The 24,705-nt window shown below is 36.5% G+C and overlaps 1 protein-coding gene across 1 annotated transcript; it reads left to right on the top strand.

The window, feature by feature from the left end:
- Positions 1 to 2,079: 2,079 nt before the first annotated feature.
- LOC123876672 (neuronal PAS domain-containing protein 4A-like) lies at positions 2,080 to 23,153 on the top strand. The gene is made up of 11 exons (XM_045922966.1): positions 2,080 to 2,449; positions 11,904 to 12,085; positions 13,404 to 13,477; positions 14,208 to 14,297; positions 15,103 to 15,291; positions 15,642 to 15,826; positions 16,502 to 16,608; positions 18,002 to 18,152; positions 18,773 to 19,072; positions 21,265 to 21,413; positions 22,199 to 23,153. The coding sequence occupies exons 1-11, from the start codon at positions 2,439 to 2,441 to the stop codon at positions 22,387 to 22,389; spliced, it is 1,629 nt and encodes a 542-aa protein (XP_045778922.1). The 5' UTR covers positions 2,080 to 2,438; the 3' UTR covers positions 22,390 to 23,153.
- Positions 23,154 to 24,705: the final 1,552 nt, after the last annotated feature.

Below are 24,705 nucleotides of genomic sequence, written 5' to 3'. Positions count from 1 at the left end.
CTCTGTTCCCTCACTCTCATAGCCCAATGAGACAGAATCCGACACAACCGGAGAGAGATCAGGCGCAGGACCGACGACTTTACGTACTCTCGGAAGCACGGTGTAATACTAGATGATGCCCGCGATTCCGTCCGCGTGGATTTAGATTTTTTTTAAATCCCATGGGAACTCTTTCTTTTCCGGGATAAAAAGTTGCTTATCTCAATTTCCGGGAGGTTAGCTACCTCTGTACCGCATAAATCGGTTAAAACCGATAGGCTTTTAAGAATCTCGTGAGAACTCTTTGAATTTACGAGATAAAAAGTAGCCTATGTCCGTCCCCAGGATGTAAACTAACTCTGTACCAAACTTCATCAAAATCGGCTAAACTGTTGGGCCGTGAAAAGCTAGCAGACAGACAGACACACTTTCGCATTTATAATATTACTATGGAAGTATGGATGATAGGTAGTGTTGTTATTCCAGTAAAACGGTTTAATTTAATTTAATTTATTTATTAACCGGACAGCAAAAATCCATATATTGTTAGTAACAAAAAACTTAAAAACTATGTTAGTACTTAAACACTAAGTAGTTAGTAACAATACAAACTTAAAAACTATGTTGGTACTTAATTACTAAAAGGGATTTAGTCCTCTGCATGAGTTTCCCATGCATGCATCCTCTGCATGGTTTAGGTACATGGTCACGATAATGCTTTGGTGAAATTGATTGTGCATCCGCCAGAGTATTAGTGTTGATGATGAGATTATGGTGATTATGCGTATCACGGGAGCCGGCCGCGGGCTTTGACTGCCTTTTTTTCCTTTTTTGTGCTTTGAAACTTATTTTGTTTTGGTTTTTATCGGGAATCTTGTTCATTTGAATTGGGTTTCTGCTTTAATGCTCATTTTTCAATCGTCAATTAATAACTTTTAAATGAAATATAAAGGCACACTGTAAAAAATCGTGTTTATTTGGTGATTGAAAAATTATCCTTAAAGCTTAGCATGGTTAGTACAAAATTAAGTATATTTGAATTATATTATTTAATTATAGTTGAATTTAATCCTGCTAATCGAAATAGATCAGTAGATGGGTACCTTGCAAGTTGCAGGACTTGCAGACACCCATTGGGTAATTCCGAGCTTTTACCGGCTAAAGCTCCTAAAACTCCTCTTGTCTCGTTGTTGACCACTTATTCGACTATTTTCAATTGCATCAAGTTCTCAGTCTCTCTTTAAATATATTTTGGTAAGGCTTTTTATTTATTTATTTTATTTAAGGCTTTCATTTAGTCAATAGGTACTTCTACTATCCTGCTTGTATTATAACTCTGGTTAGTAACAATATTATACATTCTTAACCAAAGTATCAAAAGTTCCGTCTCTACATGCCAACGTTTTCATACCTAATTAAATCTTTTAACATTTAGAAGACAATAAATTTACTTCTCTACACCGTTAATTATGTAAAAAAATGCCCAATAGTAACTAGCTATCATATTATCATGTCCTTGTTAACGCCTGCTAATTGTAAAGCGATTACTAGAAGTAAAAGGTCGTAACTGTACACAAAGCGCACCACTCAATGTCTCATTAAAATCTTATTAGTCCAAGATTCCGTATCATGATACAGACACATGCCTCTTCGCAAATCGTCGCACAGCAAGACGCACTTGAGTATCAATAATTGTCATTACACTCATTATATTATCATCTCTTTTACGCAACCCGCTCCGTAATTACAACGTTATTTACGTCCCTTTCGGACTCATTAATTTGAAGCAATACCTGTAGTACGGACTCATTCTATTCCACTCGCGTCGAAACAACGGAAAAACGCGCGGTATATCCGTCCTTGTTGCACGCTGTTAATGCACCCTAAAATGAAGCCTTAAATTTTCTTTTTTTCTTCAAAACGAAAGCCACCTTTTTTCGGATGACAAGTCAAAAGTGTTTAAGACAGTTTTGAAATTGGATGTCCCCCAACACGGCTGGGCTCGTTAAGGTGCGTTTCGATTTAAAAAAAGAAAATAACGCGAGCGAGGGAAAGAGAGGCTCTGTTGGAGGCTTTTTATAGTCGCTGTTCCGATGCGCTCGCGCACGGCGGTATCCGAGCTTAAGGATCGGTCTAATCTCATTCTAATAAAAAGCTCACGCATATATCGACGCGTTATCATTAGTTTGGAATTAAAATAGATTTTTTTATCGTGCTTCGGTCGTTCTGTGCGGTATAGGTGTTGAATAATGTCAGACACGTGCCGTTTATGGCTCCTTTTATGGTTATATTTTGACGATAAATTAGTGATTTTTTTATTAGGGTTGTTTTCATTGTAATCACTGAGACTCCTCCGTTCAAACTGTGTGGTCGTGTTTGTTTTTTAATTCTTATTTGAATTATGGAATTTAATTGAGTTTGTGTTGTGACTTCGAGTTCAGTTGATTGCAGTTATCAAAATGTTTTTGAGGTAAGACATGGTTTTTTGATTTTATTTTTGAATGAAAATATTAATTTAGTTAAATATATTTCTATGTATTGGGAATACCTTTTAGACAACCATCTATTGTATAACTGAACGTATACTCTTAAAATGAAAAGAAAACACTTAATTGCATTAAATATTAGGTATATAAATATGCAGATGAATGAATCACTTTACATGAATTAAGAAGCATTTAAAGCTAAGGTAAGTAAATAAGGGGTAATTTTGTAAGAAAGCTAGTTTAGACAGTATTCATAGTAGGTATTTAGGAACTTTTAACTGAAATTATATTTATTAAAATATTGAATTAAAAAAGATGTCGTGATATGATATAAGTTATATTTACAAGTCCAACCCTGTTTGAAGAGCTTTCAGTATAATTATAATAAGGTTATACTTACTATATTGGAATCTGAACTTTTCAAAAGGTAAAATATTATTACAATAATAGCTCACACTAGAACAATTTCTGCATTGGATTAACGATACCAATTTTATCAAGTTGGCGTAACAGATAGGAATGATATTAACTGGGACCGACGGCTTAGGACTTTTGTCCGGTCGCTTACGAAGAAGCGAGCAGCGACTATCTGTTGGCTATTTTCTCGCTTAAGAAACGTACAATCGATGTGTGATTCCGTGTCAATAAAAAAAGTAAATCTATTAATAGATAGTTGATCACTGACTATGCACACTAAGTACCGGCGAGAACACTCTCTTCACTATAGTTGGTCGCAGCAACAAGAGCTATCAAAGAAAAAAATTCGCTACGCTGTCTTGGCGGTCAAAACACTCGCATAGTTTACATAGGGATTTACTAACGTATAACGGTCGATTACTCGTTCGTCACACTCACATACTCGCTCCTAGCCCATCGATAGAACTAGTGTTTAGTTAAAAACAAACTCCCTCATCGTTGTTCACCTACTCGTTTCTAGTTTATAGCTTAAATCGTTTCTCGCTTATCGTCGGCGGTGGGACAACTGCTTAAATGTATGTTTCGGCAGCCTATCCGAACAACCTGAGTTATCGCCCACCGCATTTGCACTGGCCATCATAGCCCAGCGACCACAAGCCAGGATGGCTCTAGATAAGTGCCTATGCAGTAAGCTCTTAATTTATTTAAAAAAAAAACTTCCTGTACTTACATTAAATACTAGTAAATACCACCAAACAATTTGCTGAGCGTTATGGAAAATAGAATTAAATTTATTTTAAACTAGCCGATGCTTGCGACTTCGCCCGCGTGGATTTAGGTTTTTCGAAATCCCGTGGGAACTCTTTGATTTTCCGGGATAAAAAATAGCTTATGTGCTAATCCAGGATATTATCTATCGCCATTCCAAATTTCAGCAAAATCCGTCCAGTAGTTTTTGCGTGAAGGAGTAACAAACATACAAACACACACACACACACACGTATACAAACTTTCGCCTTTATAATATTAGTGTGATCTATTGTATTACATGAATATGATATCTATAAGAACTAATAATAATAGATTTAAAAAAAAACAAAAAATTTTAAGTAGCACAAGAACTTCACGTACCTAACTTAAAACTTTTTATTCAAAACAAAAAACGTCATTCCATTAACGAAAAAACTGGTCTAACCGCTGAAAATCGGCCCTATTGTTACTAGAGTGCTAAGTGAAAAAGACATCCTACGACATAAGTTATTTTCATGCAATTTTCGCCTTATTTGGAAGTATTATAAGCACTAAATTCCCTTTGAATGTTTAAAATTACCGCGCCATAGATTGGTAAGTAAATTCAGGTGGAGGTAACCTTGTATACAACAAATATAATACACATTACTCTTTACATTACATTACTCTAACTTTTCGGAGTTATGCGCGTTTTAAGTAATTAAATATCACTTGCTTTAACGGTGAAGGAAATCGTGAGAAAATCTTAATGTCTGAGAGTTCTAAAGGAGGGTCACAAGGGCGTGTGAAATCTGTTAATCCGTACGTGGCCAGCGTGGTAGACTATCACCAAAACCACAGAAATCCAAATACTAAGAAGGTACAAAACCCTTCTCACTCTGAGAGGAGACCCATGCTCTGTAGTGAGCCGGCGATGGGTTGATCATGATGATGATGACATTACTGCAGTTATGTGTGTAGGTTAGTACTAGGTAAGTACTTATTGCTTCTTATTTCTTCCAAAGGCCTTTGAATATAAGTGTAAATTAAAAACTTATAACACCCCCGACAAGTGAAGGTTACAGTAACTAGAAAAGAGCTGATAACTTTCAAACGGCTGAACCGATTTTCTTGGATTATAGCTAAGAACACTCTCGATCAAGCCACCTTTCAAACAAAAAACTAAATTAAAATCGGTTCATTAGTTTAGGAGCTACGATGCCACAGACAGACACACAGATACACAGGTCAAACTTATATCACCCCTCTTTTTGAGTCGGGGGTTAAAAATAAAAACTTTAAAGAATCTAAATTCTAGAAGTCTCGGAATTTCTTGGCTTTTAAAATATAATAAGGCGCATAAAATCACTTTTGAAATAAGTAGTAACAATCAATTAGATCATATCCGATTGGAACACACTTTACCTTAGTAGAAAATGAAAACTGGGGTGTAGGGTTGCACGTTCAATTATATTTAACGGAGGAGTAGAAAATATAAAATATTGTGATCTATCTAACTAATTAAAGGCTAATATTATTTTTTTTAAGCCTATTTTGAGAAAAAGATACCATTAGTTTCCTACACCTACAAAATCCAAATAGGCTGAATATTAAAACCATAAAATTAGTCACTGCTCAGTTCTTACAAAAACTCGAAATGTACGATATTCAAAGCAAGCAAACAAATCACTATTAAACGCGTCACCAGATAACAGATAACCCAATATAAAAGGCAGTGAATCTTTAGAACTCTATGGAACATTGAATCAAAAAGCTGGCCTCTATGTTTCTAAGATCAACAAAAAAAATATCCGAAATAAAACATCTGATTATCCATCTCGACTTCGCCATTGTAACAACGTCGATCGACGTCGTCGATACCGAGCGATCGAACGGATAAAATATTTCGATCGTCATTATGTCAAATCTGCCCGCTTTTGACAGAATTATCGTATGTAATCAAGTAATCACGTCAATTGGCTGCTGAGAAATGCTTACAAGCACCGGCACTATTCGAGGGTCGATGTACGTGGATGTCCATAGTATCGACTAGAGACGGGCCGTTTTTCAGATAGCATTTCATATGTAACACTTCTTACCTCAAAAGGAAAAACCGGCCAAGTGTCGAGTCCGGCTCGCGCACTGAGGGTTCCGTACTCGGGTATTTTTTTGACATTTTACACGATGAATCAAAAACTATTATGCATAAAAATAAACAAAAATCTGTTTTAGAATGTACAGGTTAAACCCCTTGCGTATGATACCCCACTTGGTATAGTTATCTTACTTTGAAAATTGAAACACATTTTAATTTTTTTTAATGATGTAACCGCAAATTCACGGTTTTCAGATTTATTCCTTTACTTGTGCTATAAGACCTACCTACCTGCCAAATTTCATGATTCTAGACCAACGGGAAGTACCCTTTAAGTTCTCTGACAGACACAACGGACGGACGGACGCACAGACTGACAGACAGACAAAAAAGTGATCCTTTATAGGATCACTTTGAAAAACGGAACCCTTATGGGTCCGTTTTTCTTTTTGAGGTACGGAACCCTAAAAATGAAAACTGAAAAATCATTTCGGTGAAAAATCGCATGTGAACCCACTGTGAAAAAATCGCCAAATGAAAATGATTTAAAATTAACCCATCGCTAGTATCGACATTAGTATCGACAAAGATATTCCGAAATAGATAATATGTGCTATATTTTATCGAGAAGTAGTAACGTTACAGCTGCGCGCGATTGAAATTCCACTGACAGCTCTACAGGTATTTTTTATTTTCCATTACTTAGATACAGGTATGATACAGTTATTCTAAAAAAAACTTATTATGTCTAAAAGGTAACTTTAATAACGTTATAAATGTGTCTGTCTGTCTGTTACCTTTTTAAGGCTCATCAGCTTAACCGATTTTGACGTTTGGTACGGAGATAGTTGACTAGACATGGACTATCATGGACTTTTTATCACGAAAATCAAAGTTTCCATTGGATTTTTCAAAACCTATACCCAACCAATTGACGAAGACCCCAGGGTGTCATTTAGGTATATTCTATTAAAACTTAAGTTACGATATTTAACTTCGTTGCCGAAAATTTACAGTGTTTTTAAAATTTGTGCATTAAACATTTATTAATAAAGCGGAGAAATTAAGTTTTAATACCATTTATTGTTAAAGAACCATCCATCGAGTAGATTTTAATATCTTTAAATATACTTGAATTAAATTAAATAATGGGAGCCTACATTAACATACAACTGCGATAGGTATATCTATTAACAAGTTCAAAATTTATCCAACATTTCCTTACATAACATTTTCAACACGTGCCTCCATAAACTCAGTTGTACCGAAGCAAAGTATTAAGGTATAGACACACAACGCTCAACCTGCTGTGACTAATCGTGTTCTAGAAATTCTCATGCATAGAGCTGTATATAGGTATTCCAGAGGCTCTTTATGTCTGGTCTGGTGGGAGGCTCCGACCGTGGCTAGTTACCACCCTACCGGCAAAGCCGTGGCGGCCCACGCACTTGAACTGAACTGCAACTGAACTGCGCGTCGCGGCAGCACCCCGCACGATATTCTCTCCAGCCGAATATCGTGCGGGGCGCTCCCGCGACGCGCAGTTCCGCTGCAGTTCAGTTCCAGTGCGTGGGCACCTTTAACGTTCCGATGAGATGCCGTGTAGAAACCGATCAGGGGTATGGGTTTAATAAAACTGCCATACCCCTTCCAAGTTAGCCCGCTTCCATCTTAGCCTACATCATCATTTATATTTCACTCTCAAGGGCTATCTTCTATCGGAATAAAAAAAGCCAATAATAATAATAATCTAGCGGTCGACATAAATGTGTCGCACTGTATGTATGTATACCTTTAGTACAATTTACACGGCGCGCTCCACGGACGGACGCACCGTGAAATGTTACTATTTCATGCTCCCAACTATGCTTGAAATGTGATGGATCATTTACGGTCTTTGAATTAAAATCTGTATCCTTTGTAATAGTGTCAGGATAATAAAAGTTTTCTTTTATAAACATTAAATAGGAAGGTTGTTGCAAAGATTGTAAATTAGGTATAGGTGATATGAAAATTATGAAAAGTTTATCCTAAAATGATAAGGTTGTTACATTTATCTATGAAACTTCACATACTTAGTAGGTATTTGTTGAAAATTTATTAAATTTTTAGGAAAAACGTGTACCTCGACAGTTTTTTTTTCACTTGTTCATGGTGGTCTTAAATGTGAACTAAAACGCTTAGTGCTTAGTTTGATCCGCAAAAACTATTCAAAATGAAGTAGAGAGGAATTTACCCGGCATTTGAAAAGATGTACCGTGAAATGCAAGTATGTCATGCTCGGAATGTTAGGATTGTGAGCTTTTTATTACGAATCATCGTGAGCTTTTGATATAAAGTTCTAATTAATCGAGAATTCGAAACCTTTTTTCATAGTTGTAATTATATAAATTGGAGCAGAGGGTCATTGTGGGTAAAAATCCTTTAAAAAGGTTTATCCAGATACCAAACTCCTCTCTCTCTCTCCTTTTTAAGCTATGAAAAAGCCAAAAAAGGGCTATATTTCAGCAGTCTATGTATGCACGTACGTTGATTTGTTTTATGTACGTTCCCGTGGCTCTTTCAAAATCAATGGTTCCCACCCATTACCATAGTTCCACCGTAGCGCCTGACGTCAAACTGAGCTGATTTTGATAAATAAGGTGTAAATCGATTCGTGTTCGAGTTATTGTGGTCCGGGTGAAGTAGACTAAATTTGTTATCTTGGTGGATAACAAATTTAGTCTACTTACTCGCTCACTGTATACCCTCCCCCTTCCCCCTGGTTCAAAATCAATTCCTGGTTACAGCCTTGACCACCCTCATTCCAAATGTCAAACCCTTGCACCGTTATACGATTGCTCGGCTTCTTAGAAGAGAATACGAATTACTACGTCCGCGTCCGTCCGCATCGGTCAAAAAGAAAACTAACATGTTTGATAAATTATGCAGACTTCCGACTATCGGCGTTTTTTCAACACAAGAAAGTAGCCAGGCCGTCATGTTAACATGCACCAACGCGTCTGACGGCGCCTTTCATCTCACCTGGGAGTCCTTTTTGTATCCATTAAGTTTATTTTTTATTCGTGACGATTGTGGGAAGTGACCGATGATTGGGTGCCCCCGCCGCTTTATTAATTTGATTGAATTGCTCGATTGTTTGTTTTAAAGATTTGGAAACAACGGATTTAATGATATGTTTGGAGCTGTAGCGATGATGGATTGTGATGGAAGAGTTTAACCTTCTTGTAATCCAATTTTTTGTCTGGTGGGAGACTTCGGCCATGGCTAATTACCACCCTACTGGCAAAGCCGCGCTGCCAAGCGATTTAGCGTTCCGGTACGATGACGTGTAGAAACCAAAGTTTAATGAAAACTGTCATACCCCTTTCAGGTTAGCTCGCTTCCATCTTACATCACTTAGGTACCACCAGGTGAGATTGCAGTCAAGGGCTAACTAGTACTATCTGAATTTTTTTAAATGTCACTTGATTTAACGGTGAAGAAAACCGTAAAGACACCTGCATGCCTGAGAGTTCTCCATAATGTTTTCAACTTCGTGTAAAATCTACCAATCCACACTTGGTCACAGGTAGACTATGGCCAAAACCCTTTTCACTCTGAGAGGAGACCCGTGGTCTGTACCCGTGAGCTGGCGATGGGTTGATCGTGATAATGATGATGATAAAACTTCTTTTAATATGCTACAGGTGGAATGTGTACATCAGCCCAAGCATAACTGATGCTTTCTCGTGGGTTTTGCGTCAAGAAAAGCCACAAAAAAGGGTTATCGCACTGAATGTGTTTGGCTGCTGGTCACATTACTATGTAGGAAATAAATATTATTTACTATAATGATGCTCGCGATTTAGGTTTTTAAAACCCGTGGAAATTCTTTAATTTTCCGGGATGAAAAGTTGTCTATATGAATTTCCAGGACGCAAGCTACCTCAGCTGTTGTGAAAATTAGGAATTGCATTTTCGTACTATTAATTAGTACGAAAATACTTGCCAATTGCAACCCGGTCTATAGGTATGAGTTGGCGTAAGTTTCTGAAGTCTAGAAGAAAGCAAACAGTACAAAAAAATTTTTTTGCAGTTTTCTCGAAACCGTGTTTTCCCTTGCTGCATTTTAGGGGCTGCACGGCAGTATCACTGCATGATTTTCTCGGACTTCGTCTGTGTTGGTGTTAGCTGGCGGGCGTGCTCTGCCTTTTCGGATTGTTTTTTTTTTGTTAGAACTGACTGGAAAGCCCTCTAAGGGGGTGCCGTACGTACTATGTCGGCGAGCGCCGGCACAGACGGGGTCCATACTTGTATAGTTTAACTAACTTGTTACAAATAACTACAAATTTGACATTGGCTAAGCCAGACGAGAGAAAAAAAAAGATAAATTTCTCTACAAAGTAGGAAACGTAAAAAGCAGAAAGGATTCTAGGATCATAGACAATGCGCGGATACAGTGTTCCGGACAGGTGTATGTCGGCATGGTACAGGCATATTAACATAACGCGCAAACCATTAGAATTGTTGTAATAGCGCCGCCGACGGATGGTGTGCTTTTATACTATACGATTTTATAGGTAACGACTACCGATTACTTACCCTTTAGTCTAATGCAAGTTATTCGCAATGACTTGCATCCATAACACCACAAATGAAACGATATGGAAAATATATTTTCGTATATTGAACAAAATTTATATCTGCAACACAGCATTGAACTACATTCACTTATAGGTATCTAAAGAGTGCGGGTTATAGTAATGCAATCTTAATAACGTGGAAAATCGATAACTGGTTAAATGATCGCAATTGTGTAGCAGCTTTTAGTAATATGTACCAAGAACCTGCCAAATTATTGTAATTTTTTTTTAACTGCATATAAAAATCATGCCCACTGGAATGAAAATAGATGGGATGAATGCAATGGTCTAGATTAGAACACCTTTTCTAAGAAAATCCCTATTCACTCTTTTCTTGACGGTATTCAAGTTAAACGTGGCAGAAAAAAGTTACCAGATGCATAAATTATTAGGCATAGTTACAATCACTTTGTATCATCAATAACTAACATAGTAAAAAAACTATTCCAATCCTTAGCTACTAATTCAAATACCACTTTTTGAGGTTCTCTATTTTCATAATACAGTAAAAGAAATATCATGAAATGACAAGAACGAGTGACTCAAAATTGGAATTGGTCGGAAAGAAGTAATCGTAAACGTGTCGTTGTCTTAAACTGAAAAAGCTAAAAGGATGCCTCGATTTATTGCCTTACGCCTCTAAGATGTTTATTGTGATGCAAATATACAAGTTCATTTAAAATGCAAGCAATTTCTTTTCCTATATCCTTCACGGGAATACTAAATCAGTAGGGAATCAATTTTCATTCATTTCTTTAAACGTAGATAATATCAGCAAGACTTGGATTGGATATTTTATAATAATATTTCCTTGAGCAGGCGTTGAATATCAAATAACTACATACTTACCTTTTTTATGATTAACAAATTATTTAGCAATCAAATACCGTTGATTATTTTAATTATTCAAATATGCAAATCCTTTTTTTAACAGAGGTCTATGCATAGAAATAACAAGTGCTAGTACCTACCTGAAACATTGTTTCTTCCATGGGTATTTGTTAGAAAAACCTGCGTGCAAAATTTCAAATTTCTAAACCACGTGGTTTGAGCTGTACCAACGTCGATATGTTGATCAGTTTTTTATAAATATATACAGATTTACAGACATACTTCTACGAATAACAATAATATACGTAGGTTCACTTCCTGTATTTCATGGACGATAACTTATAACTCAGACAGCAGACACTGTGAAAAGCAGGCTTGACACAAGGCAACTCAGCGCTATTTCAAAAAAAAAAATCAAAAGGCAAAATGTTTCAATTTTGTTACACTACACCATTTTATTAACTCCCGACCCAAAAAGAAGGGAGTTATAGGTATGACGTGTGTATCTGTGTATCCGTGTATCTGTGTACCTATCTGTGCATCTGTCTGTGGCATCGTAGCTCCTAAACTAATGAACCGATTTTAATTTAGTTTTTTTTGTTTAAAAGGTGGCTTGATCGAGAGTGTTCTTAACTATAATCCAAGAAAATTGGTTCAGTTGTTTGAAAGTTACCAGCTCTTTTCTAGTTACTGTAAGCTTCACTTGTCGGGGGTGTTATTTTTTAATTTACACTTGTTTAGATTCGAGCCAACGAAGTCAACAAAGGGCGCGAGCAAGATGCGTCGCGACCTTATCAACGCTGAGATATCAAACCTTCGCGACCTGCTGCCGCTCCCGCCCTCCACGAGACAGAGGCTCTCACAGCTGCAGTTGATGGCCCTTGTGTGTGTCTACGTGCGAAAGATGAACTATTTTCAGCAAGGTACGACCTCCTAAAAGATTTCTTACATTTTTAAGACCAAAGGCCGATCTAGCACATGCGCAAAAGCTGTAAGAGGCGCAATAGCAATCATAACCGCAAGCAGCACACAACAGCATGAGCTGGTAGCATCGGGTGCACCAACCTTTGCTGAAGTCATACTAATTTCTTAAGCGCGACCGTTACTGCCGACTCGTGCTGTTTAGCGACCTTATCCACGCTGAGATATCAAACCTTCGCGACCTGCTGCCGCTCCCGCCCTCCACGAGACAGAGGCTCTCACAGCTGCAGTTGATGGCCCTTGTGTGTGTCTACGTGCGAAAGATGAACTATTTTCAGCAAGGTACGACCTTCTAAAAGATTTCTTACATTTAAAACCATAGACAAATCTAACGGATGCGCAAAAATCCAAGAAGAACTGCTAGAGCCGTACACAAAAGCATGAGTTGGTAACATCGGATGCACCTGACATCACACTTATTTATTCAGTGCCTCTGTTGTTGCTGAATCGTGCTGCTTGACCGTCTCATCTGAAGGTAGTTTTTTCACCAAGATAAACATAAAGTGGATAGCATAAAATAACACTCGCCGCAAGAAAGGATATTAGAAAATCATATCCCATCAAAAACATATAGTTGCCAAATTCATAATGATTTCACTGTTAAAAAGTTATGCGGTCTCTAGTAGAGCCAAGCCCTTAGCTGAGCTTTGATTTGTGCTTTCCATGGGGCCTGTCCCAAGTCCAAAGCATTTATAACAATAAATAACAAATAACTCTATTTATAGGCCCTGACCCTACAAATCGTACATCTTGGTAAAAAGTATGGCTTGACCGTTTGACGTTATGCTACTCTATCCCTGGTTCGGAATACCGATTCTTCTGAGAAGAGCCGGCAAGAAACTCAGCAGTTGGTCTTTTCAAACCGTTAAACTTACAATATGTAACAATACACCATCTTATGGGCAACTGAAAACTCTGCCTATTTCACTGGACATGATATTATACTTTCAGTTAGGTACAAAAATGTAATAGGTACCTATCTATCTAAATAGATTATTTTCATGTGATACGAACAATGCTTTCATCCGCATCCGTGTAAAATCCGCCCCGACAGTTTCCCATGCCCCAGCTTCTTTGCCTAAGCTCATCACGTATACCGTTATCCAAAATCTCGGCCATGTTTTGAAAACGTCCCCAAAGTTTTTGTTTCACCTTCAGTCACGAAACGGCGTATTAAGACGTTTAAAATGCATTTAGTTCGCTATCTTATCTGGCTTTGCTATTACTTCACCCATAACTCCGTCTTTCTTTCTGTTTTAGTGTTCAAGAGTCACGACTTCAGTTATCAGTACAAGGAACAACAGCCACCGACACCTAATATCGGATTTTCTAAGGTAACTAAGTACTATATTCATACAATTTCTTTTAGAATTTTACAATGTACAAACCATACCATACCATACCATTTTAACTATTTTAGCGTTTAAATAATAATTATTGTGAGTGTTTTTCATTATAAAATCTGATGATAACCTGGCTCAAACTCACTTTTTTGTCAGAATTTGTCCTACTAGTTCCAGACCCTTCTAGGGTCTTTATTCATGGACCTGTTCACGCGACGTATAGTCTGCTTAGAGCTGCATCGCGTGCGCACTGCACAGGTCCATGAATAAGGACCTCTGAAGGTTTTAAAACTAGTGGGGCATATTCCGACAAAAAGTGAGTTCGAGCTTGCTTACACATATTATAGCAGTTAAACTTATAACTAACACCTATTTATAATAACTATACAACAAATATTGCACATAAGGTGTCACAAAAAATGGTTGTAATAAGAACTATTATCCTGAGCCACGTACCAGACCAGACCAGAATTCAGAAATAATGAAATCCATACTAATATTTAAAATGCGAAAGTTAGTCTTTCTGTTGGACTATCTGGTTCTAATTGTTTATTTGGTTTCCGAGAACTGAACCCGAGATTTACTTGTCACTTTCAATACACAAACCCTTACTCCAAAGAGATCATCGTAAATATTACACTTTTTCAAGTTTACATGCATTTTGCGATCGTAAAACGTGAAGTAATAAAAATCAGTTGTGACTTTACAATGTATTTTTCAGGCAATGAATGGTTTCATGATGATGATGACACAGAATGGCAAATTGTTGTACATATCGGAAAACGCGGCTGAATACTTGGGGCATTCCATGGTTTGTATTCTTCTTTCCTTGCATCGTATTCTTCTTTCCATTAATCACAAAAATAAGTGTAATTTTAGGATTCCGTATGCGAAGGTTGCCAACGGGACCATATTATAGTAAGCCTCCGCTGTCCGTTCGTCCGTTTGTTCCTTCGTCCGTCTGTCGGTCAACGGGTTCTCGTGAACCGTAATAGGTAGAAAGTTGAAATTTTTCTGGATGATAATGCGCTTGGATCTCAGATCCTTCCGCATACGACTTGTATGAGATTCTCACTCTTAGGTTGTTGATTTATTAACAGATGCTACTTAAAATACCCGGAACTTCCGATGACATGTTGGAAGACCAAGTTCGGTTTAACCAGAACAATAATAAAATTCATGTATGTAGCTTCGAGTTTTTCAAGACACATCATTTGCCCTCGTTTCATTTTTATTTCATTATTTTTGAGGGTAGTGCGATATTTAGGCAGATATTATAGTTCTTCTGCATATGTAAATTATAACTGTTGATGTTTATTTTCAATAAGATGTTTTTCCCAATGTGCTAATTAAATTATAGCGGTGGATTGAGTGATTTAAAGCTGTTTAACTTTCGTCACAGAATAAATAAATAAATAGTAGCTACCTGCTTTTGCGATTTGCTTTTGCGATGGACCGACGATATAAAGCGGCTGGCGGAAAGTGGCTGGATGAGGAAGGCTGAGGACCGGGTGTGGTGATGCTCTATAGGGAAGGCCTATGTCTAACATTGGACGTCCACAGGCTGATGATGTCCATAACATGATCAGCATCTACAATGTATTTTTTGTCTTTAGGAAGATCTTCTAATACATGGCGATAGTGTATACGACATAATAGATAGACAAGACCACCAAATGGTTCAACTAGAGCTTAATAGAGGCAGCAATGGAGAGACTGAAAACGTACCAAAGAATAGGCATTTCTTCTGCAGAATGAATGTATCCAGAAACGCTAGACGCCAGATGAGATTTGGTGACCAAAAAGTAAGTGTACTTATTTGTTACATTTAAAAAGATAAAAATGTTGAAAATTGTACCTATGCTGCGAACAAAGATGTTTTAAATTCCAGATAGGCAAAGTTCATAAAGTTGCATTAAAATGCACTTTACTTTAAAAAAAGTGAAGATTTTGTAAGCTTGTGTGTATATTTGACATAATATACATGTGCTTATTACGCGTAGCACATACACATAATATTATCACTATTATCACTGTGTCTTTAAATCATTGTGTGACGATGACGATATTAAAGTCTTACGCTTCTATGAACTAATATCGCTTTAAGTATAACCTGAAAATGGACAAACCTGTTCATTTAATGTTTTCTTTTCAGGTAGTTTTAATTCGAGGCCATTATGTATCATACCTACCACTCTGTAGTAGAAACGAGCCAGTATTTCTAGCTTCGTGCACTCCCCTGGCGATGCCTGAAACCAGGGAGTGCGTAGTAAATGGCGCCACCAATGTGTTTACGACAATACACTCAATGGACATGAAAATTTTACACATAGATGCTAAGTAAGTGACGTCATAAAATAAATACACTATTACTTAGATCTTTGAAGAAATATTATTATAATTACATAATGTACTGTTGAGATGTTTTTAGTAAAATAAAATTGCGCGCATTTGACTGCTATTATTTTTCAATTAATTGTAAGCTTAGATGCTAATTAGCAATTTCACTAAGTAAATCTTCTGAAGAGCTCTACACGGAAGTGAAAATATTCAAAAGGAGTGTATAATCTACTGAAAGACTTCGTCTGTGGTGGCGTTTGTTGGCGCGCGTGTTGTGACTTTTTGGAGTGTTTTTTTGTTAAGAAGTGGCCGGTTTTTGTGTTCTGCTGATGCTTATTGGTGGTGGAACTGACTGGGAAACGCTCTAAAGGGGCGCCGCGTGTATGTCGGCGGGCACCGGCACAGACGAAGTCCATACTTATACATATAGTTTCCCTAACTTGTAAATATCTACAAACTTGACATTGGCTAATCAGTATAAAGCCAGACGAGAAAAAAAAATCTACTGAAACCATGTTATTGAAACTTTAGTTATGAACGTTTATATTCCTGCAATATAAAGTTTATAACGTATTTCTCCTCGGAAACCTAAGCGAGAGGGCAAAAAATGAATTAAATATTGGAAACTCCGAGCAATATTCCAAGCATTCAATACTAATTGAAATTTTCTTTCAGTGGTGAATGGTACTTAGGTTGGAAGAAAAGTGAATTGGCAGACGTTTCCTGGTATCAAATCCTACATTGGGACAGCTTACGGGAAGCACAGAGCAAACATAGATTAAGTAAGTTTAAAAACAACTTATCTCACTAAATAATAAGAAAAACGATATAAATAGTGCGTAAAAAAGTTTCTTACAAGATAATATAATAAAATGTTATTGAGAAATTAAAGCCTTTTATAAAAACTTTAAATTACAAAAAAAAAGATGGGTTAGCTGGTAGCTGTTTTCCAGACAAACTTGTAAGGCATTGACCGTTTCAATGGCGTCATATTAAGTCACAAGTGTAAATTAAAAATTTATAACACCCCCGATAAGTGAAGGTAACTAGAAAAGAGCTTATAACTTTCAAATGGCTAAACCGATTTTATTGAATTATAGCTCAGAACACTCTCTCTCAAGCCACCTTTCAAACAAAAAAAAACTAATTTAAAATCGGTTCGTTAGTTTAGGAGCTACGATGCCACAGATAAATTCACACATAGACAGATACACACGTGAAACTTATAACACCCCTCTTTTTGGGTCGGGGGTTAGTAAAATTATTTAAATTCATCCGTTTAGAATCAACGATGCCACATGTAGAGAGTAACTAATTCGTTACATATGTATATTGTTTTGTTTATAATGTTATTCCATAGCAATTCTTGTGAGAGCACAAACCAATCACTGATTAAGATGGGCATATTATTTGCATATTAATCATGTCGCTTAGTAAACATTACATACGCATACATTCTTCGATTACAACCACAACACAATTAATAAGAAACCCAACGTGGCAATGCAAATATAATTCTTGTTACGCAATATATGCAAACATGATTTGTATATTAAATTCACACTTGGCTTATAGTTGAGTTACATAATATCTACAGAATATTATAATATATTGGTAGCTTATTGAATAGTAATTAATAATAATTTCTAATGGTAATAATATATTTTGTAAATAGTGTAACTTTAAACGAGGAGTGAATTAATCTGGATAACTGAATTATTAGTTATAATGATAGAAAAACAAGATGATGATGACAACAAAACAAGCTATAAGATTCCTCACATAGAACGAAACATTCACATTATTATCTATATTATAAATGTGAAAATGTCAATTTGTCCTTCAATCACCCCACAACGGAGTAACGGATCAGCGTGATTTTTCATGGATATACTCGTACTTAATTAAGAATTAAGAAACTTTTTATCCCGCAAAATCAAAGAGTTTCCACGGGATTTTTAAAACCTCATCCTTTATAACTTCAATTTTCCACCAGTCGTTACAATGTTTAGAATAGAGTACACACAGACCGACTATTTGTCGTTTAACATGTTGACAGACAGTTAGTGGAAACGTAGAATAAGGACAACAACCTACCTACAAGTTACACATCCTAACTACAAGTGACCTACAAGTATCTACTACTTAGGACCTACAAGTTTTGGTGTTTTCCAGTAACCCAATCAGACCAAGACAAGTGCTGTATACTTCTAGTGAAGCTCCAGCAGAGAAGTGGCCAGTTCCTATGGGTTCACATGGTGTTACAAGTGAAAGACGCCGCGGACACACCACGCCAGTTTATTGTAGCTACTAATCAAGTTTTAAGGTACTTAAACACAAAAAAAACCTTCTAACACTCCAATATCTCAATCCAGTAGACAAAGGACTAATTCTTTCCCGCAGGTTGAAGTTTTTTTTACTGTTTCATCATCTCAACCCATCGTTGACTCACTATTTGAGCACGGGTCTTTTCTCAGATTGAGAAAGGTTAAGGCCATAGTGCACCACGCTGTCCAAGTGCCAAATAGGCAGTTAGTAAGGACTGCTGACAGAGTAAAAACTTAAATGTACCTACTTCACACTTCCATTCAACATTGAATCAGAATAAAAATACGCATTAAGGCATCACATTTTTTAAAAGCTAAAAAATTAACATGTTAGTGGCGCGACTTTGAAGTTTTTACCCATCCCAAAACGTTTTCTTTGAAAACTTTAAAGTTTTCCTTTTAATTATATTATTAGGGTGAAAAATGAAATGCTGTGATAGCCAATTCGGGAAATCCGACACCTCAAGGCCTCATTTCTAACATTTCGGAATAATGTGCACTTTATAAGATCCGTGCTCAGAGTGAGCTGGCGATGGGTTGATGATGGTGATGATTATGTGTTAGAGAATAATTTATTTTGAACAAAACTCCATATTCACGATATTTATATTATCAACAGTGAAGAAGAAGCGTCAATAATGCTCGCGAACTCCTGGCTCTACCAATACTACGGGTATCAAAACCAACCTTGCGGCATGCTAGACCCTCGATGTCAGAAGTTCTTCAGGCGAGAACCATCTTATCCTGACCCCTACCAAGAGTACCAATATGTAGAGAATCCAGAAGTTGATTATACTGGTTACCACATGACGCCGTATGTGCATAAAACTGATGAGTATGGATGTGAAAGGGTGTATACTGATCGAGGACCAGTTGATTACTCAACGCATTCACCACAGTCTACGATAAGTGAAGAAAGGTAAGTTTTTCACCGACTGAAAATATTAAGTTATTTTCAAAAACTCACATAGGTATTCGTTCTAAATTCCTGTAGTAGTAAATTTCTACAATTAAGATGAATAAGTGTAAATTACACCCCCGACAAGTGAAGGCTACAGTAACTAGAAACAGTTGATAACTTTCAAACGGCTGAACCGATTTTCTTCGATTATAGCCAAGAACACTCTCGATCAAGCCACCTTTCAAACAAAAAAAAAACTAAATTAAAATCGGTTCATTAGTTTAGGAGCTACGATGCCACAGACAGATACACAGATACACACGTCAAACTTATACTTAACACCCCTCTTTTTGGGTCGGGGGTTAAAAAATGCTACTAAACAGACAAGTAATGATGAAAAATTCGTCTGCATTAAGTATTTGTAATTCTTTGACTAAGCTATCTTCACGCAATCCTTTCATTTTTTCTTTGAACTTCCTCTCCTTTCTTTTCTTTAGTTTTTACTTTCTAAGTTAACTTTAAAAGTTAACAAGGTAACAGTAAAGTTACGAATGAATATTATACCGATAGACAATTTCTTTGTACCACCATAGTGTTCATACAATATTCAACATCTCCTTACATTACTAAAAAACAAACAAACAGACAAGGTCACTCTATACAATTTGTACACGTCATGTCACACGGGAATATAAATAAGAAAATCATCACCCTGTCCGTCCGTCTGTCCATCCGCGTAATTTGACACCTTTCATTACCATATTTATTGTGAAGTCGCAATCAAAAAACATTTTGTACAAAACCCTATGAACTTTATTACAAGTAAATAAAGTTTAAAATCGAATGTCCCTCAAAAATGTTTACCACTATTGGACTCTAACAAGGGTTGCCAGCATCTAATTTCGAAAAGCATGATACGAAAAATCATTAATTAATTGGATCAGTACTTCAAAATAGAAAAATTCAATTTAATGGAAATAATTTTATTCAAGCTTGCGATTCTAAGTTTTTTTATTCTACGTTTGAAAAACCCGGAAAATCAAAGAGGCCCCAGGGGATGTGGATGGAATCGCGGGTATTAACTAGTCTCGAATATTTTAACCATCATCATATTTTTAGTCTGAGAAAGTCCATAGCAGCAGCATAGGTTTTTCCCAATGGGCGGTATCACATTCGATATTGTAATATAAATTTTATTCAGGGTAAATTTTATTAATGGTCTACAAGTTTATAACTGTTAAGTTACTAATTATAAAAAAATGGGAACCTACTAGGTTTGCGTAGCGGTGATAGCCTCCTATTCGTATAGATCGGTGGTTCGATCCCGGCCACACACCTCTAATTTTTCGGAGTTAAGAGGGGTCTCTCCGTCACTCGCTTCATACAGATATTAGTTTCTAGAATATGTCTGCAAAATTTCATGGACTTTGGTTGCTTAATATTCAAATGAAATTGGAACTACGATTGTATGAAGCGAGTGACGGAGAGAGCCCTGTTAAAATAACTTGTTTTTACGGTGAAGGAAAACGTCATGAGAAACCCTGCATACCTGAGAGTTCTCCATAATGTTCTCAAATGAAGTCTGCCAATCCGCACTTAGCCAGTGTGGTAGAGTGTGGCCACAACCCTTTTCATTCTGAGAGGAGTCCCGCGTTCTGTAGTGAGCCAGCAATGGGTTGATCATGGTGATAGGTTTGCGTGGGCCTCAAAAAATATTGTTTGCGGAACTCAAAACAAATTACTCCAAACAATTACTTGGTGGTGGCATCTGGTAACCCTATTCTTAACCAAATATGAAAAGTTGAAAAGAATAAGATAGTAAATCGAGTCTGTTGATTCATTTCAGTACTAGTTCTGATGGACGTCTTGAACTTGACCCTAAAATTTAATAAACTATTATCAAAATATTGTACCATAAACGTAAATAATACCGTAAACATACTTAGTTTATGAGTTGTACATGCTCTATATTTGGTAGCACAGTATAAGACTCAGGTGAACTCTGTCTCTATCCTTATAAGGACCTAAGGGTAATCTCAAAAGAGATTTTGTTCGGTCCAATGACCTTAAAGATACAACAAGAGTTTTATTTGTTCAACTTTCTTAGCTTTTAACTGTTTTTAAGACCACTAACACCATTGATTTTTGGGAGCTGATCAATTGGTCATATATTTTGTATCATTATAATATTAGTTTTGTTTTTGTTTCAGATCACCATTGCACTATGACGCACCGCCAGACATAGTCGTAAACAGTAACATGTACATGTACCCCATGCACGGTAAGAGGGAGTACTACGAACAGCATCCCCATGTACATTACAATGTCCAGGAACCATGTGGCAGTACAAATATTGAAGGTAACTAAAATTAACTTCTTGGAGTTATGTGCGTTTTAAGCTATTAAATTTACGGTGAAGGAAGGAAACCTGCATGCCTGACAGTTTTTCATACTCTCAAAGATGTGTGATATCTGTTAATCTTTCCTTGACCAGCGTAGTAGACTATGGCCTTAACCCTTCTCATTCTGAGAGGAGACCCGTGTTCTATTAAGCCGGCAATGGGTTGTGATTATGATGAAATATTTACAACACATAATGTAAAGTACCTATTAATTAAAACTTCATAACTACTAGCTCCAACTTAAAAAAAATTGATGATATTAGCTAAAATCAGTGACCAAGTCCTTTTCTAATATTATGGCAGCTGGAAATGCCTTTACCCAATTATGGGTGGCTGAATGTCGACATTAGATATAGAGGTAAAACAGATGTCCTAGTTTCGATTACTGTACTGATTGCGTCAATCAATCGATAATCGATCAAATCTTTAATCACTTTCAACCCAAAATTGATCTTTTTGGAATGTAAAAGGTGTGTAAAAGTACCTCTACCTACATACTAAGGGCCTTTTCAGTGCGACGCGGACGACCCACGCGGACGCCCGCGACGGACGGCAAAATGTATGAAACCTCAACAACTCCGCGACGCGGACAGCTCCGCGTCGCTCTGAACGCGCTGTTGAGGTTTCATACACTCCACCGTCCACCGCGGACGTCCGCGCAGGCCATCCGCGTCGCACTGAAAAGGCCTTAAAGAAAAAATTTTTTTTTTTTGTGAATATTAAGCTCATTTTTTTTGTTCAGCTATTGAATACCCGCCCGCTAAGAGGATGCGTCTAGCGCCAGGTCCATTGAGCATAGAAGGCACCGACGGCATGGATCGATGGAACCCCAGTCCACCCTGGTCGGATACCCTCAAAATAACTGACTACACCCAGAGGTTCACCTCCTATAATATGATACCTATGCCTGCTGAAAGAGCTATGGTCACTTAACTATAACTTATTCAATAGTTTGTATACTTATTGTTATTATGGCACAAACACATTCGCAAGTTGCAATCCCCTATTCCATACAACACCATGAGTGTTGAGTCAACACAATATATTGTAGTAAATTGGAAAATATTCCAACACCTCACAACACATCGGGTGTTGATAGTGTGTTGTGTTGTTATGCAAGTGTGCCCGGGCCTTAAACACTCAAAGGGCTGTATGCAATACGGAAAAAAATAATTTTATTTTATTGCAAATTGTTAATTTATTACCATGAAAAGGAGGATTTAATTTTCAAAGAATTTATTCCATTTATGCTAATAAAATAAGAAAATTGTATGCAATATTGAGCAATATGGAAAAGAAATATATACGAAATTGTTTAAATTAAATATTGGTCTTCCATTTTTATAACGATGTATTTTCGGCTGAAATAAAATATGTTCACTATTATAAATTAAAAAAAAATTAAAGCTCAATTTATATTGAACAGTTTATCAGTATTTTTAGTGTAAGATTATTGTACTTACATCTAAGTTATTAAATGATACTATTGTTTGTAAGAAAACTGAAAAAGATTCCGTCCAAATATTTTTCATTGCATTCCAAAGGAATAATTGTTTAGATTTATGTTCTCTACTTAAACTTCCAAGGAAGCATATTGTAAATACTTATATGTAGATAAGATTATTTTGTGTAAATAACTGATATAATGTAATGTGTTAAGTAGTAAAAATTAGAAATAAATGGTTTTTAAAATCTTATTTCGTTGAATTTATTTCACCTATGGCATATAAAGTTGAAATATTTTAGAACTATTAAAAAAGAGACGTAGATTACTTTTAAAACTAAAATTGCTTTATATGGAAGAGCTTCTACAAGTTTTTTAAAGTTAAAATGCAATCCAAAGTGGAGCGCTCACTCTATTAGAGGAATGGTAGTTATTATGAAGATCATTTGCTTGGCTTCACTGAGCATACAACTTTAAATTCAGTCTAGTTGAAGTTTTGTATTCACTACTTTTAATTACCTGTTATTTCATTTCTGTGCCTGTAAGCAAGAAATGGAAATCTTTTCAAGGGCAACAAAAATAGGTATTTGGAGTACACATCATATTGGTATTAATTTTTATGGTATTTCTATTGCATATATGCATTTTAGCCAGTGGTGTTTTTGGCAAATTCCTTTATTTCGTGTGGTTCAACTTGTGGCTCGTCTTATGGTAGATCAGGACTTCCAGTTCGGAAAGTAAATTCTACTGATAAGAAATGATTGTGATCGTCAAATAAGCTAACAAACTTCAATGCTAGCTCGTTTGGTATAAGTATAAATGAAAAATATTGATATTCATTCATCAGCAGTAAGGCAAAATCCTCTATTGCAAGCAAATCGTACCTTGCCCTTCAACACTGTAACGTCCGTGTTACAAAAGATGTAAGACGTAACAAATTAATGTAATTATGGGTAGGTATAAGTTTGAATGACATAGAAAATCCTGCCCTGATTCTGTATATAAATAAACTAGGTATTTATGAGATGTATTAAACAAACATTTGCTTAGAATCATAATTTTACCCGATTTACTTCAAGAAAGATTACTTACTTTGCAATCCAGGTTTGATTCATTCAACCAATTAATGCATTTGCATAAGTTTCGCGAATCGCTTAAAATGCGCTCAATTTACATTAAAACGGCAGTATCGCACTTCCTAATACATGTAAAGCGCTTAGCAAATAAGTATCCATTCTAAGAAAACCCCCGGGTCTCTGTTGAAATTTCACACTGTGCTGAGAAATATGTATGTGATAGAACTGAGTGTAGATCATTTTATAATGGTGGCGCTACAAACATCAAATTGATAAAAGCCTTACCGGCTTTGTAGTGGTATAAGTCTATAGCGTTTATTAGATTCATTACAAAATCGGTTAAAGTGTTCATACATCTACGTCAAAGATGTAACTACAGAACTTTTAAAAATCTACCATTAAAAAATTTTTATACTGAATTTTTAAACCCAGGATGTTTGTAATAATTATATAGTGCTAGAGGATGCCCGCGACTTCGTCCGCGTAGATTTAGGTTTTAAAGATCCCGTGGGAATAAAATGCATATGTGTGTATTTGATTTTCGGGGATAAAATGCATATGTCAATTACAGGGACGCAAGGTACCTCGGTACCAAATTTTCATACAAATCGGTTAAGCGGATGGGTTTTTTTTAGTAATCCCGTGGGAACTCTTTGATTTTCCGGGATACAAAGTAGCCTATGTCCGTCCCCGGTATATAAGCTAACCCTGTACCTTTCGTCAGAATCG

This window comes from Maniola jurtina, chromosome 22 (assembly GCF_905333055.1).
Source record: "Maniola jurtina chromosome 22, ilManJurt1.1, whole genome shotgun sequence".
In the NCBI taxonomy this organism is placed as follows: Eukaryota; Metazoa; Arthropoda; class Insecta; order Lepidoptera; family Nymphalidae; genus Maniola; species Maniola jurtina.
Note: the sequence above shows the minus strand (reverse complement) of the source record. Positions and strands in the feature narration are given on the sequence as shown.

Bases quoted from the DNA above. Each gene is read 5' to 3' on its own strand.
- LOC123876672 (XM_045922966.1), top strand. The intron at 18,153-18,772 runs GTACTTAAACAC...TATTATCAACAG, and splicing joins GCTACTAATCAAGTTTTAAG to TGAAGAAGAAGCGTCAATAA. The intron at 21,414-22,198 runs GTAACTAAAATT...TTTTTTGTTCAG, and splicing joins TGGCAGTACAAATATTGAAG to CTATTGAATACCCGCCCGCT.